At 40.7% G+C, this 14,615-nt stretch overlaps 1 protein-coding gene across 1 annotated transcript; it reads left to right on the plus strand.

Moving 5' to 3' along the window:
• Positions 1-853: 853 nt before the first annotated feature.
• rasl11a (RAS-like, family 11, member A) lies at positions 854-9,753 on the plus strand. Its single transcript, XM_026353524.1, has 8 exons — positions 854-1,552; positions 3,357-3,413; positions 3,602-3,684; positions 5,530-5,570; positions 5,662-5,791; positions 6,114-6,189; positions 6,494-6,570; positions 7,146-9,753. Exons 1-8 carry the CDS (start codon positions 1,393-1,395, stop codon positions 7,290-7,292), a joined length of 771 nt encoding a protein of 256 aa, XP_026209309.1. The 5' UTR covers positions 854-1,392; the 3' UTR covers positions 7,293-9,753.
• The last annotated feature ends 4,862 nt before the right edge of the window (positions 9,754-14,615 follow it).

Here is a 14,615-nt window from a genome sequence, read left to right on the forward strand (position 1 = left end):
TGACACAACTTCCTGTCGTCCAGCGTCGCCGAGGACTTAGGTTCGCTCGATTGTTCGGACGGGGCTTACATGGGCGGGCGGTGCTTTGAGCCACGAATGGCATGGGATCTCTTCTTCTCAGTCATTTCTAAATTACTCAAACATGGCATCTCTGAAATGTGGACACGCTTGCTGTTGAAACTGAGTCAAATTGTGCAACCATTTGTGTGTTATGTATTTTGATGAAAGAAAACAGGGGAATGCATAGTGTTTTAATAGTTAACTTTTGAATCCCTCCCTTATCTTTTTAGTGTGGATTCTGGTGATAAACGTGTTTTATGATTTTCTTCTTCCTCATCCAAGGTAATAAATGTTGACTGTGTGAAATATTTTAATAGAGTAGAAGCAGAAAGGCTGAAACTTACGCAACAATTAAATCAAAGTCAGGAGACATTTGAGATTATGTTTCAGAAAGAAGTCACAATTGACATCTAGTCAAATGTGTGAGAATTATTACATCATAATAATACGCTTGTAGCCTTTCGAAAATTTTTTACTACAATCATCTCAATTTTCTGCTTACACACTAAAAATGTATAATTAAAAAATAATTTAAAAATGTCATCGCATTAGTTTGGCTTCTTCTAACTGTGACTTTGAGACTTTGTTCCATCATGATAATAAACATAATTACATATCTGAATCAAAGAATTATTGTTATGATTTTGATCCAGTATTAGTTCATCTAAAATGTCCTCATTATTATTTTTTTGTCTTGCATGTGTAGGCTTCCATACAACAGACACTGAGGAGAAACTGTAAACGAACTGTCTTATTATCAAAAACCCACATTTTCCTTGTTTACTAGACCCCAGAAGTTTGATGAAGTCTGAGTTGAGGCAGCAAAGAGTGGGAAAGAGAGTTTAGCCAGGTCTCATGGGAACATTAGTGGGGATGGTCCCGGGCTTCATTCCCTCCCTCCCTGCGCGTCTCTGCGCTCTGTCCGCAGTCAGAAGCCTTTGGAGTCGGTGCGCAGCGGAATGTGTGTGTGTGTGTGTGTGTGTTTTATTTAATCATTACTTATGAGCAGTGTTTTAAATGAGTAAAAAAAAAAAAAAAAGGCCTCATCAAACTTCTCATCGCTGAAAGACCCACGGAGAAAACTCTGAACTGGATCTGAGATACTTCTGGGAGTTCAGGATCTCACTGAGCTTTACTGGTCCAGTGAATTTCAGGCAGCTTCATAGCGGAGAGTGAACTAAAAGATCCTTCAGCAGATCGACGCTTTCCCCCGCAGGAACATTATGGGAACATCGGGGTGATCTTTCCTCCTCGGGGCGGAGGAGTTTGCCGCTGGCCAGTGTTGTTTTTCCCACACAGAGCCGGGCTGATCTGAGGGCAGAGGGGAGCTAAATGCGGCTGACTGCCACTGACCCTGCACCGGGAACCATGAACAGCAGCGGAACTGGCAACTTTTTGCTGGTCCCCATACCGGAGTATCCACTGCTGGACTGTGTGCCCAACAAGACGGTGAAGATCGTGGTGCTGGGAGCGAGCAACGTCGGGAAAACAGGTATGGATGGAAAGATGGAGCGATTATTACAATCTAAAAATAAAAAAAAAAAGGGGGAAATGTTTTTGCACAGGGGCTGATTACACTGATTTATTGCGTCGTTAGGATAAAATGGGAGAGTGTGTCAGTGGAGGCGCAGCTCAGCTCGGTAATAAACACAGAATAAACCGATCATCACACCAAGTGAGAGAGTTGTATTATCCCGGAGAGAGGTAGAAATGAAGCTGTGTGTTTCAGGTGATACAGCAAGTAGGCTGGTGATAAATCAGCCATCCCGGACGGTAGGGGGCGACAGTTCGCCTTGTCATTTTAAATGTGGTGTAACTTTTTATAAAACTTTTAATATATATATATATATATTATAAAAACACTTTATCACAAGTGAAAGTGCTGCATTTAACAATTTACATGAGCAGAAGTAAAGTAATATAAATAATATGTAGCTATGTACAGTATCATTTTCTTTTCTATTCAAATGTATCTCCTTCAGAGTAGTATGAATATTAGGCATGATATTCTTTGTTATTAACAGTATAATGTTATTGTGTGTGTACTATTGTGGCAGATTTCTGTGAAGCAAATTTGAACAAATTTATACATTTGGGCATATATTTATTTATTTTTAAAACATTCATTTTTATAACAAGATCATAGACTTTGTATGTCCGATCTTGATTTGAAAAGTAACTATGCCACAAAATGTATTGGAGTACAATATTTCCCTACAACATTTTAATATATCTATCAAATGCACAAGTATTTCAAAAGTACACTGAAGTAGGCTACTTTAATACATGTAATTAGTTACTTAGGACAGTTAATTATAACCATCAGAAACATTAAGATTAATATCTTATATTCCTGTTTTGAAATTTGGGGAAAAGGCCACTAGCTGTACAAAAATAGTGAAAACTACTTATCTAGACAACACATACAACAAAGTAAAAAAAATATATAGGTAGTCTGATTCTTAAAGGTTTAGTCTGTACTTATGTATAGAAAAGACAGCAAAAAGAAGCCCTGGGGTCATGAAGCATAATGGTAGCTGCCAGTGTTGTGCAAGATAGACTAAACACATCATTAAGTGTTTAGCTCTCTACAAGTGGCTAATTTGTCAGATTGGTGGTAAGTGGGGGATTTACAAGTTCTAATAAAGCTCAGGGAGTTGTAAAAGTCTGTGCATAGCAACTGAGGACACGCCTGCATGAATAAATCACCACCACAGTCCAACTGAAGCTCACGAGTCCCAGCAGGAACAACAGATTTCCTCTGTTAGTAGGAATGGTGTGTCTTAAGCCCAGATTACTCATCACAGGGCATTTACCAGACTGGAGGCATTTAATAAAAGCTGTTATGAAAGAAGAAAAGGGCACTTCCTTCAGCTAACTGCTGTGCATAAAACTGCACTGACAAAAATGTGAAAGAGTTGGAAAAACAATGCTCAGAATCCAAAAAAAAAACCCAAGTGATAGATGAGACAGTCATTTGCCAATAAGACATGACGCATGGAGGTGGATTGCGTCAGATTCTAAATACTGGTGAATCATTTTCTCAGTTAAATCTCTGGGCATGTTTGTTTAGCTCATCCCTCATCTGTCAAAGTGTTGAAAATAAAAAAGTGATCTGTCAGAGACCAGGGATAGTCCAGTAACAAGCAAGCATTTTAGTTTTATATAGGTCAGTAGATTTCAGCAGGGTCAATTAATTTTGAGGTTAAAATCAAACAGTGCAGATTTCAAATCACTATAGTGCAGCTATTAAAACCACGCTCATACCAACTCATAGCTTTCTTTGTTCTTTTCAGCTCTGATTGTCAGATTTCTCACCAAGCGGTTCATTGGGGATTATGAAGCAAACACCGGTGAGTTTCCATCCATTTGTCTGTTATAAGAGAAGAACTATCAAGCAGCAAAAAAAAAAAAAAAAAAAAAAAAGACTCACTGACTGATTTCCTATTGCAAAAGTCATCTGCTCTGGAGAAAGTCCACTACTGATCCATTCATCCTTCCACTCATTCATCCTTCCACCCGTCTCTTTCGTTCTCCCCAGGAGCGCTCTACTCCAGAAAGGTCACGCTGGATGGGGAGGAAGTATCGCTTCAGATCCAGGATACTCCCTGTGTCGCTCTCCAGGTAACTCATTGACACAGAGAGACAGCAGCCATGTTTCCATTTCATGTTTCCAAGCCAGAGTCTTCATGTGAAATATGAATAACAAGCTGAGTAGAAATGTGAAAACCCTGTCAAATCTAGCTGGATGTGGATTTTGCTTCAGTTTGTAAATATGTTATGTGCTGCAATATGGGTTGAAAATGCATTCGTTTCCACTGTTCTTAATATGCATGTAAGCAAATGACAAATGTGCCAAAACGTATATTCCCTGAAAAAATAAGGCTGAGTGCAAATTTTGTTCCCCTTAGTGCATGTTGTTGTTTAACCTCAGGACAAGGAAGTAGAAGAGCTTGGCAGGAGACGGGTCACAGTGGCAGTAAACCGTCGTGGTCTCAGCTAATAAGGCCTGAAACTAGTCTGGCTCGGATATTAGAGAGCACACTCCGCCCATTGTGCTTTAATCGTTTGCAATACTGCCAAATATTTTTAAAATCTTTTAAATTATTCAGACCGATGGTCAGGGGACACATCATTTCCCAGAACTGGAAGATGTCAGGCCATCGCTCAAAAATCTGTAGAAGTTTAGAAGACAGTGCTGTTCAGTGAGTCTTCACAACACTTCTCAGTATAATACGTTTATTACTGGAAAAACTTACATACTGTAGCCTGTCTAAACTCAATGACAGTTAGCAGGTCAGCTAACAGGTGCTAAAGTAGTTCACCAACTCTGACACAGTTTTTCACCTGGCCTCGCTCTGACTCTCTACTTTCTTAATAACTCACTCGCTAGTGATACAAAACCAAAACAATATTTTTTTAATGTTTTTCAATTTGATACGCCGATCGAATAACACCATAAAATACATGCATGCAAGTGTTTGCAGTTACAATAATCAAGTTTTTGTTGTATTCACCTCTTTAATTGTCGACCTGGGTTCAAAAGTTCAAAGAAGTAGCGGCATCTCTCTCCGCTCCTGATGCCACTGCTGCTTTATATCTCAGAGTTAAAACAATGTCCCCAAAGGCAATAAAAGATAACTCCCAGTTTCATCTTAAAGCGATTTTCAGAAAGTATTTGAAGTAAGAGGAAGTGAACTTAGCAGCATCTCCTCGTTCATGATCTGTATAATGAGAGCAAGGTGCCCCACAGCTTACCCTGTTCAATACCAGCCGTGTGTTTACAAAACCAGGCTTCAGAGCGGCTCATTTCCTTCACTGAGAAAGATAAGCGAGGGTGAGGAAGTCCCTCCTGACAGGATAGAGGGTGATGGTGACTTCTTTCCTAGAGATTAGAGGGAAATGATTTATGCATGGAGGTCATGTGTGCAGATCAGAGAGGTGGAGAAGTATTGTTAAACACTGCATCATTAACTCTGGTGGCTGGCGTGATCCCAGAAATAAAACTGAACTCACCTTCAACTCGTGATTACAGAACATGTGTTTTGCTTGGTAATCATGTGGACGAAGCGAGAATAAGGAATTCCCCAACTTTAAGTGTAATTGTCAGTGAGCTGACAGCTGGGTGGTCCTGTGGGTGTGGAGTCCTAAGTTCAAAGTCTGAAACAGCTGGTGTGTGTCCGTAAACTGCTGTTTGTCTTGGCGATGTGCCTTTTTTAGTCAAAGCACCACCTGCACCAGTCACTTGAAGCTGCTCTACAGGGAGCACTGAAGGGACTGTGGAGAGTTATTTTGCTTATATGACATCCCTGGTTGTCATACAGTACAAATACACTCCAGCAGTAACTCCGTCATGTTTAGGTAACTAAAACGACTTGACTAATGTTAAGATGACACTGTCCAGGACAAATTGTGATGGACACTTGTAACTCACTATGGACTTTTTACACTGTCTGTCTGTTTTTGCAGGATGACGCTGAAGGCCTGTACTGCCAGGAACAGATCAACAGGTCGGATTTATTAAGTTGCTTGAAAATGAATTCACTTAATGTACTTGTACTTAATGTACCTGTGCTTATACAGTATTACCTTGACTTCCAGGTCAATCTACTGGGCAGACGGTTATGTGCTGGTTTTCTCCATCACAGACCACAACAGCTACCGAACCATCCAGCCTCTCTACCAACATGTTCGACGTATACACCCCTCTGGAAACATACCTATCATACTGGTCAGTCCTGTCTCTAAGTGTTACTGTTAAATTTATAATTTTAAATGTATCTGATGAATCAGGGGCGTCTTGAACATGACATGACGCTTGGGGACATGTTTCTTAAAGCTCTCATATTATACTGCTTTTTAACAGGTTTAGACAAGTTGTCCCATAAAAATGTTTAACGTTTAATATTCCAGTTGAAATGCTACTCGGATCATGAGTGTGAAGATTTAGCGGTACCGAAGTCTTTCACTTCTATCAGGATCAGACCAAACAGTCACCTACTAACCCCAATACCTATAATCTAATCAATCCTGTAATCTGTAATCTGCTGCAGGTTGGAAACAAGAGCGACCTGCTGCGAGCCCGACAAGTGCCTGCAGACGAAGGCGAGGCATTAGCAGCGTCATTAGGTGGGGCACCTTCTTCCACCTGTTTTCCTCTAATCACATGCCAAATTCAGCCATTTTGTCTCGAGCAGAGAAATGCTTTAAGTGACAGAGTTCCCCAACCCACAGCAGCCACCTTGTTTGGTAAATGTTGATTAGAGCACACCGAGCTATTACTGCATAACAGCTGTAAAAAGAAAAATGAAAGCATATAGTTCTCTGCCTGCTCCTGTGAACATACCCTGCAAGCTGTCTAATGAATGAAGAATGCTGAGTGTTATCTGGAAGATAAGAGCGGTCCTGACCTGAACACTGCCTCTGCTCACAGGAGGAGTTTACTTTGAGGCCTCGGCCAGAGAGAACCACGAGGGGGTCCACACCGCCTTCCTACACCTCTGTCAGGAGGTGGGACTTTGTTGCTGTTGTTTATTGGTTTCGCAGTTTGCCTGATAAGAATTAGCAAAGATGTCGTCAGCTCTGTGTTTGCCTGCAGAATCCAAGCTAATAAATCCAAATCGAAAATCAGTTGTGTTGGATCACCTGGAGATGTGTGATGGTGCAGTGCACTGGTAGTTCTGTTAGCAGGGCACTGCAGCAGTCAAGATTTGACAGCTGCCTGCATGAATGTTTGGTAATATATTCAGGAAGATGGGGATGATGTACAATGTAAATCTGCATGCCTGAGGGATTCAGCAGATGTGGTTCCCTGATTCCTAGCAGGCTGATACTGTGCTTTGTGGAAGGTCTCTCTGAGTAATGGGTAGACCAGAACTTCTATTTTGGAAAGACTGATTTGAATAATTGATTTTTTTGTTGAACATTTGATCTTTTACTTTTAAGATTTCTTTATTTTTATTATTTCAGAAGCTAATGATAATAATAATAATATAATTATATTAGTAATAATTTAACCTAACCTGGGGCTGAATTTGACCTGCTCATTTGACTTGTGTTGAGTCACTTTGTTCTCTGTTGTCCAGGTGAGCCGAGCTCTGGGAGGAGGGAACGGAGAGAAGAGGAGAGGAGGCCTTCACCTGGCCAGACCCAAATCACCAAACATGCAGGAGCTGAAGAGAAGGTTCAGACAGGTCCTCTCCTCCAAAGTCAAGGCAGCCACCACCATCTGATCTCAGTATGGGACCACGAGCGACATGCAGCCAGACAAATGGCAAAAAGAAGAAGAGCTTCCATGGAAATGAAAAGGTTCTAGTCTTTATATGATGGATAGCAGAAAATGGACAGAAGCAGTCGTCACTAGATGGATGGATAAAGACAGAGATCACATGGAGCTTCATGGCACTTAGGCACTTGTCTGTGTTTTGGACGAAGGTCAATAAATTCTTCACGGTCAATACGGCCCCGTTCTGGGCTCAACAAGGATGCTGCTGTACATGAACGTGTCAAAAACTGCAAACTGAACAGTTTGTATTGTGCCAAAAAACACAACTTGAACCACAGTGAGTGTCAGGAAAACCCCACCGACGTTAGGACAATTCATGTTCAGTTTTGTTCAGCTGAAAAATCTTTCTTTATACATCGTGAAGAAAGTAAATTGAATCCATTAAATTATTAAAGAATAATTTACAAGACGGTTCAATAGAAAATGGATCTGATGTTCTGTTGCATGAATGACATTATGTCTTACTTCACCCTCAACCTGTTACACTTTCATTTATTGTGGTTTTAGGGTTCAGGGTTGTTAATCCCTGTGAGAACCTTTTTTTTTTTTATTTGTTGATACTAAATAAATGAAATGTGAGGTTTCATCTGTTTTAATAAGGAACTAGTCTGAGCTAAAACAGGAAATGACCCAAAGGCCATTTATGCAAAGACAAATGTTGACATCTGACAGCCGGATGGGAAGCCTGTCATAAGAAAACAAAGTGTGTTTTTTATGGAAGTCAATAACTGCCTGTAATAAAATGCGATCGGACTAAAATATTACTTGAAATTTTAAGTGTATTTTCTATTTTTATGTGGATGGTATAAACTGCCATTATGGTGAGGAATCTCAATCTCAAATATCTTGTCCTGGCTTAAATCGGGTTCTCCCATGCCTCTTCTGTGAAATCTGTTAATGTCAAGGATTATAAAGCTGACAAATTTAGCAAATAGGTCAGGACAATGGTCGTCTTACCTCTGGCAGTCATAGACTTCCACATTCAGCTGGTATGAACACCAGAGTCCATTTATGCTTTTTTAAAGCTACAGGAGCTGTAATGAGGCTTGTTTTAAACACACATACTCACCAATGAAATATCTGGCAGGATGGCAGAAAACCAAAACTCTGTCCCATACACAGCATATTTAGAATCCATGTGACTCTCATTTACAAGGCCCCATGTGCTTGTATCTGTGACAAAATAAACATTTCCACTATAGCTCAGCCCAAAGAGTCCAAACTGCACTAATGGTTTACAGTCTGCTCAGTATTTACACCTAAATGCATTTTCATTATTGTTACTAAAACAGGGTTTTTAGGCATTTTCTTCCCAACACGATGGGATTTCTAAGCGGAAAACATTGTGTTGAACTCAAACAGTTACAGGAAATAGAGTAAGACTGTCCAGTTCTGACTGTTTGTATTTATGGGTCGAAGTCCAAAAATCTGAATGAAACAATAGAAATGATGTCATGGTGCTGTCTGGGAATTGGTATATGTATGAAAAACTGCGTGTGTGTGTGTTTTCTCCTGTTCTCATGGCCTCTTCTCTTGTGGACACACACACACTAAATTCCCCTCTAAAGACAAATTCCTCCGCATCTGCAATTTCATCCTCGAAGACTAAACTACCACTCTACCCCTCACTGTCTGTCTCTTCCACACACACTTTTCAAAATTGTCTGCTGACCCCAACCTGTGACCTTTACCCTTTGACCTTTAAGAGCAGCAGGGCTCCATCAGAGTCTGGAAAAAAGATGAGATAAAGCCAGTTGTCTTGTGTCTGTGTGCAAAAGATGGAGAAAATTTGAGACTTTCTCTTCATTTCCAGCTACTTCAGGAGCAGTTTTCTCATTCAGTCCCTATCTTCATTTTCCAAACACACACCATGTTTCTCTTAAGGACCTCCTTCCTGTGTGCCACTGGAACAAGGGTTCATACCGTCACATGAATGATAAGTTACTCCCTTTTTTCGTGAAGCCAGCAAGCTGCTCGAACATGGACATTAAATGTGAGTTTGTTTGATAGATGAAGAGTTAATGTGTCTTTTATGAGGCCTGATTTAGGTCACTACTATTTTCATCCTTTTTCGGTAAGAAGGAAAGGAGCAGACTTGAACAGTAAAAAGTAAAGCGGTAGAGAGAAAGTGTAACATTAATAATGTTACTAAATGTTGAGTCTTGTAGTATTATCAAACCCAACAGTGTCACACAGTTGGATCAACTTGTCCACAGTGATGGAGAGTCTCACACCATTCACAACACGATACTTAGCTGAGGATGTGCTCAGAGGGAAGAAGAGACAAATCAAATGGTATAGTTGTAAATGGATGGTGTAGGATCAGAAACTGTCATTGAGTCCAGGGTACTGTTGTTCTCTGTGTATTGTTGTTTTATCAGGTGGGAACAATACATCGTTCATCGGAACTGGGTGTTATTTTCATTTTTTATTATTTTCAGACCTCTTTAAGTTAGTCTGAGAGTATCTTTCCATAGAATAGGACACCAATACAGTAGACAGCAATGCTGGTATGTACTGTATATACACACTATACAAATGGCCGAGGTCAACAGAAACACACACACATACTGTACAACAGTATGTACTGCAAGTTAGTAAACCAGTAGCATATGGAAGTCGTTCATCCTTTTTTTTTTAAAATGGCCTTCACTGCATTTAGTGTGAGATTAAAAGTTTTCTTTGTTTGTGAGGAATGCAGACAATGAGGACAAAAGATAAGGTGGTCATCAGTGATTGCTCTTGTCAAAAATTAAAGACCGATGTGGTAAACATAAGTAATAGAGGCAGAATGCAAGCAAATAAAGAAAGCATCTTCACACAAACATCCCTGAAACTACAGAAATGCCCTCACAAAGTAAAAATAAACAAATAGAAAACATGCATAGTTCATTTTCCAGCACCATACATAGTCACTTTCTTCTTCAGTCACCACAGCAGCGTGCCAGCCATGTCCATCACTTTCTAGTGTGCGGCGGAAACATTTTTGTTTGTCTCCTGTGCTGTTTGCATTTCTATATTTGGTTGTGGTTTCTCTGTTTTTTTTTCTTTCAAAGCTCTCAGGGCCACTGTATACAGTCATCCCTATACTGGTGACCACTTTGTTAAATCACTTCCTCAACAGCAGCAGTGATGAGAACATAAACCAGCTGTGTGTGCATGTGTGTGTGTGTGTGTGTGTTTTAATGGCTCGTCTTGTTATCTGTAACAGGCAGCAGGAAGTTAAGGGCCTGTTCGGCATTAAGTCGAGATCCCCTGACCCAGAAAGAGAGCGCGAAACGGAGACAGAAAGGGAGAGGGGAGAGGTTGCGAGACGATCTATATGCAGTAAAAGAAATGTGAAATAAATAAACACTGGAAAAGAAGAGAGGGTGAAACAACAAACATTAGACAGAGACGGGGAGGGAGAAGGGAGGAGACGACAGGAGCTGAAAGGAGACAGTCAGGAAGATAAAAGCGAGACAGAAGAACACAAAAAGGAAGATCATCAGCGTATTTGTCCATACATAAAACAAATGGACATGTCGGCTTTCAGCAAATCCTTCGGCAGAAGACAAAATATTAACCTCCCCAGCACAATAACACTGTGTTGTGAGCAACAGCTAAACGTGGCTGTGGAGGGCCTGCACTGTTTTATGGTGATAAAGATCAAGAAGATCAAAGCTCGATCATTCTAATCTGCAAAGCAACATAGATTTCTTTTTTTAAATAATACTTTCAGAAGATCAAATAAACAAATTGCAGCGACACTATAAGAGCTGCAGACTTTAAACTTGGTACTTGAACCCACACCAGACTTAAGTCACTTAATGAATCAACTGTTCGTCGGTAGCAGATGGATTTGCACTAAGATTGTCCAATTTGGTTTCCCTGTATGACAGTTACAGAAAGAGCGACTCTCTTCTCTCAGGTTAACATTAAGGCATTAAGAGCCCTGAATGTTTTGATCATACACTTCAGCGGTAAATGGAGTTCGATACCTTCAAAACAGCAGTTGGTAAAACAGTTTCGGGACAAGATCCATTTAGTGGACAGGTATCAGCACATGGAGCTAACTGAGTTGTACGCACCTTTGCTTTGTACTTTATGAGCCCAGCCATCTACACCGACATCCTGCTTCATTTGTCATGCTGTGTATTTCCAACTTTGCCATAAAAGCGTCTTGTTGGGTAAATGTACAGAGCAGTAGGGACTTTTGTTTGTTTGTTTGTTTGTTTGTTTGTTCTCTGGACACCCTCACTGCCATCAGTCTTTACAATTCCTCCCCCCTCAGTAAGAGGAGGGGGAACTGACAATTTCTTGTCTATGGACTATAATTATTAACTTATTTTCATCCATCTCACATATTCGTTATTCTGTATTTGTGTTGATGTGGATCTTTTCTGGTCGTGGTTCCTTTTCGTCTGTGTTGAGAGCAACTGTAACGAGGCAAAACTATTTTCTACTGGGATTAATAAAGTTTTTTGAATCTTGAATCTTGCATCTTAAATAAACAGAACATGCTGGGTAGCTGGGGAAACGTCCCATTTAACAGAAACTGAATTTAATCTCCGACAGAAGCTGGATTCCTCTGTGACAGGCTAAATGCGATAATCTGCCTCAAACTTGAAGCAATTATGTGAAACAGATTTGAAGTCATTTCAGCCGCTACACATACCCACAGCACTTTCTTCAGACGTCTGTCATATACCGTATTCAGCTGCTTCCTTCCTTTACCTCCATGTTTAATCTTTACAGCTGGGCCTCTGTCTCGTCTTCTGTCTAAACAGCTGAAAACATAGAGTTAAAGAATAAACAGTATCTATTTAAGGCACCAAAGGCCCCCAGTGGGCAACCCATTTACTCCCACTTCCTTTCTCATTGCCTGCCCTTTTGTCACCCTTCCCCTCTTCCTACAGAGAGTCAGTATTAGGACTGTTTTTTTTATTTTACATATCTTCCCAGACAGTAATTGTTCCACCATGTAGGGTGTCAGTATACCACTTGGGTTTCTGATTTCATTACTGCTGCGTACAGTCAGATCTTCAACATAGTTAGCGTTTATTCAGCAAAAGACAGTTTTATAAGTCCGTCACTTCAGAGAGATTGTTTGTGCTTATTGTGTGTTTTTCTTCTGGTATGGGAGTTTACCACTAATAGATTTGCCCTTTCCAGTGAGGTTGTTAGAATTACGACGCCGCCTCTCTCTGTCTCTGTCTCCAAGATAAGCAGGCAAAGGTGGGAGTGCGGAGAGAAGTCATGCTTGCTTCTTTATCAACATCACAAACCCATCCAACAGGAAAGAGGAAATTCTTTGAGAAGCATCGCCTCCGAAGATCACAGCACCGACGCTGGAGTCGTTTTCATTGACAGAGCTTGAATTTGTGCTGCAGAGGTTTCGTGTTGTGACCTCTGATAGTTAAATTAGGACAGCGTGTGGTGGTTTCTGAGCGGCAGGGTCATTTTTTAAAAACCTCATCATTCACGTTGCTGTGCTTCTCTGCATTTCTGAGTTTTCATTGTCCCTCCTTTGATGTTTGGTCAAATTGCAGACTTCATCAGATAAGGGGAATGTGTAGAGTGACTGAGGTGAGAAGTGAAGTGGAAAAAAAAGGCAATGAATGAATATTTCAGCACACTTCAATGTGAAACTGAATGCAATTTAATACAATATATATCTCTTAAGGAAGTGAGGAAAAGCTATTGTTAAACAGACATTGAGCATTTTCCTCTGTTGTGTTAACCTGGTTTTACTTATTTACGCTGAACTAGCTAACAGTTTCTGAATGTCTGTCAGTAGTTTCAATGTCTAAATTAATTTCATGCACACACAAACTTGAGTACGTAACCCTTCAAAACATAATGCTTTGTTGTTTTGATGTTTTGATGTCTTGTTGTTCGTGGATGCTGATGGATTAAATGGTCCGGTCTGGGGTTTTTCCACCTTATTGGTGTTTTTACACAGCTTCTCATTCATCTATTCGCACACACTCACAGCCGACTGACCTGAAAATTGAAAAGCCTTTTTTCATTTGACAGTCATCACTAAATATTACACCATAGAAATCACAGAATATTGTGGTTTGCTTTCCATTTTTTGTCATTTTTCATCATCTGTAATCATTTCCACTTCCCTGTAGATATTAGTTATGCCTAACCCTAACTATGCAGTTCTTGATAAGGAAAACATAAACTCCTCAAACTTAGAGTAGTAGTCGCTTTTGAACCCACAGTCATCAGCCCACGTCGTCTTTTCGCAGCCGCTAATATCTTAAAGAGCTGTGGAATTCCAAAATGACCGCCAGAGGGAGAGTAATGTCACCTGAGAGCCCTTCGTGCTGCCATTACCACTGGTGGAATGTAAAAAACCTGTTTCATCCCGTTTTGGGGCCTGTCATGTCCCATCCACCCCCTCCACCCTCTCTGTGTCTGCACGCCGTGGTGCCAGTCAGTCTTGAGAATGAGGGGCCCTCCATCAGCGACCGACAAGTGGCTGTTTCACAAATCTAAGCGCCGTTCAGAAAAGAAAGAGCATGTGATCGATTCAAAGAGTTGGTTATGGCAGAGACTGTCAACACCTGGATATAAGGGGAGCACAGTAACCTGTGGGTGAACTCTGCAGCAGACAGTAAGAACTACAACCACCTCCAGCTGTGTATAAAAGTAATGTAAAAATGGCAGCTTAAATATTTTCATGCTATTTGCACACGCTTCTGTCTCTACAGTGCTGATGATCCAGGGAAGTGTCTCTCAAACCTTCTGCCTGTGAAGCCTTTATAAGAAACACTTTCTATTTCATGCGTATACCTGTAGACTACACCACCTCAAACGGTATTCTGGAAAAAGTGTAAAAAGTGAAGGGCTTGTTTCAGAGGAAGCTGAAGCAGCTTGTATTTAAATGTGTGCCGGAGTCAGTGTAACAGAGTCAGAGGGTTCATCTGGCAAGTCAGAGCTTCACATCTGGACTGATTTGTCTTGGTTTTGAGATACTGTTGGTAGAGTGAGGCTCACACACACACACACACACACACACACACACACACACACACACACACACACACACACACACACACACACACACACACACTCTCTCTAATAACCTCTATATTTTTATGTCTTTACTTTGTTCCTTAAATCTTCACTTTGTTTTTGACATTGTCTCTTTGAATCAGAGAAACTCAGTAATGTCTCCCGGACAGAGTCAGACCGATTATTAAAAAGCCAACTGAAATCCGTGAAAAGGCCAGAACAGTGACGTTCACTCTGTGGACATGAACAGTTTGTTCTGCCA

This window comes from Anabas testudineus, chromosome 18 (genome assembly GCF_900324465.2).
Source record: "Anabas testudineus chromosome 18, fAnaTes1.2, whole genome shotgun sequence".
Taxonomy (NCBI): Eukaryota; Metazoa; Chordata; class Actinopteri; order Anabantiformes; family Anabantidae; genus Anabas; species Anabas testudineus.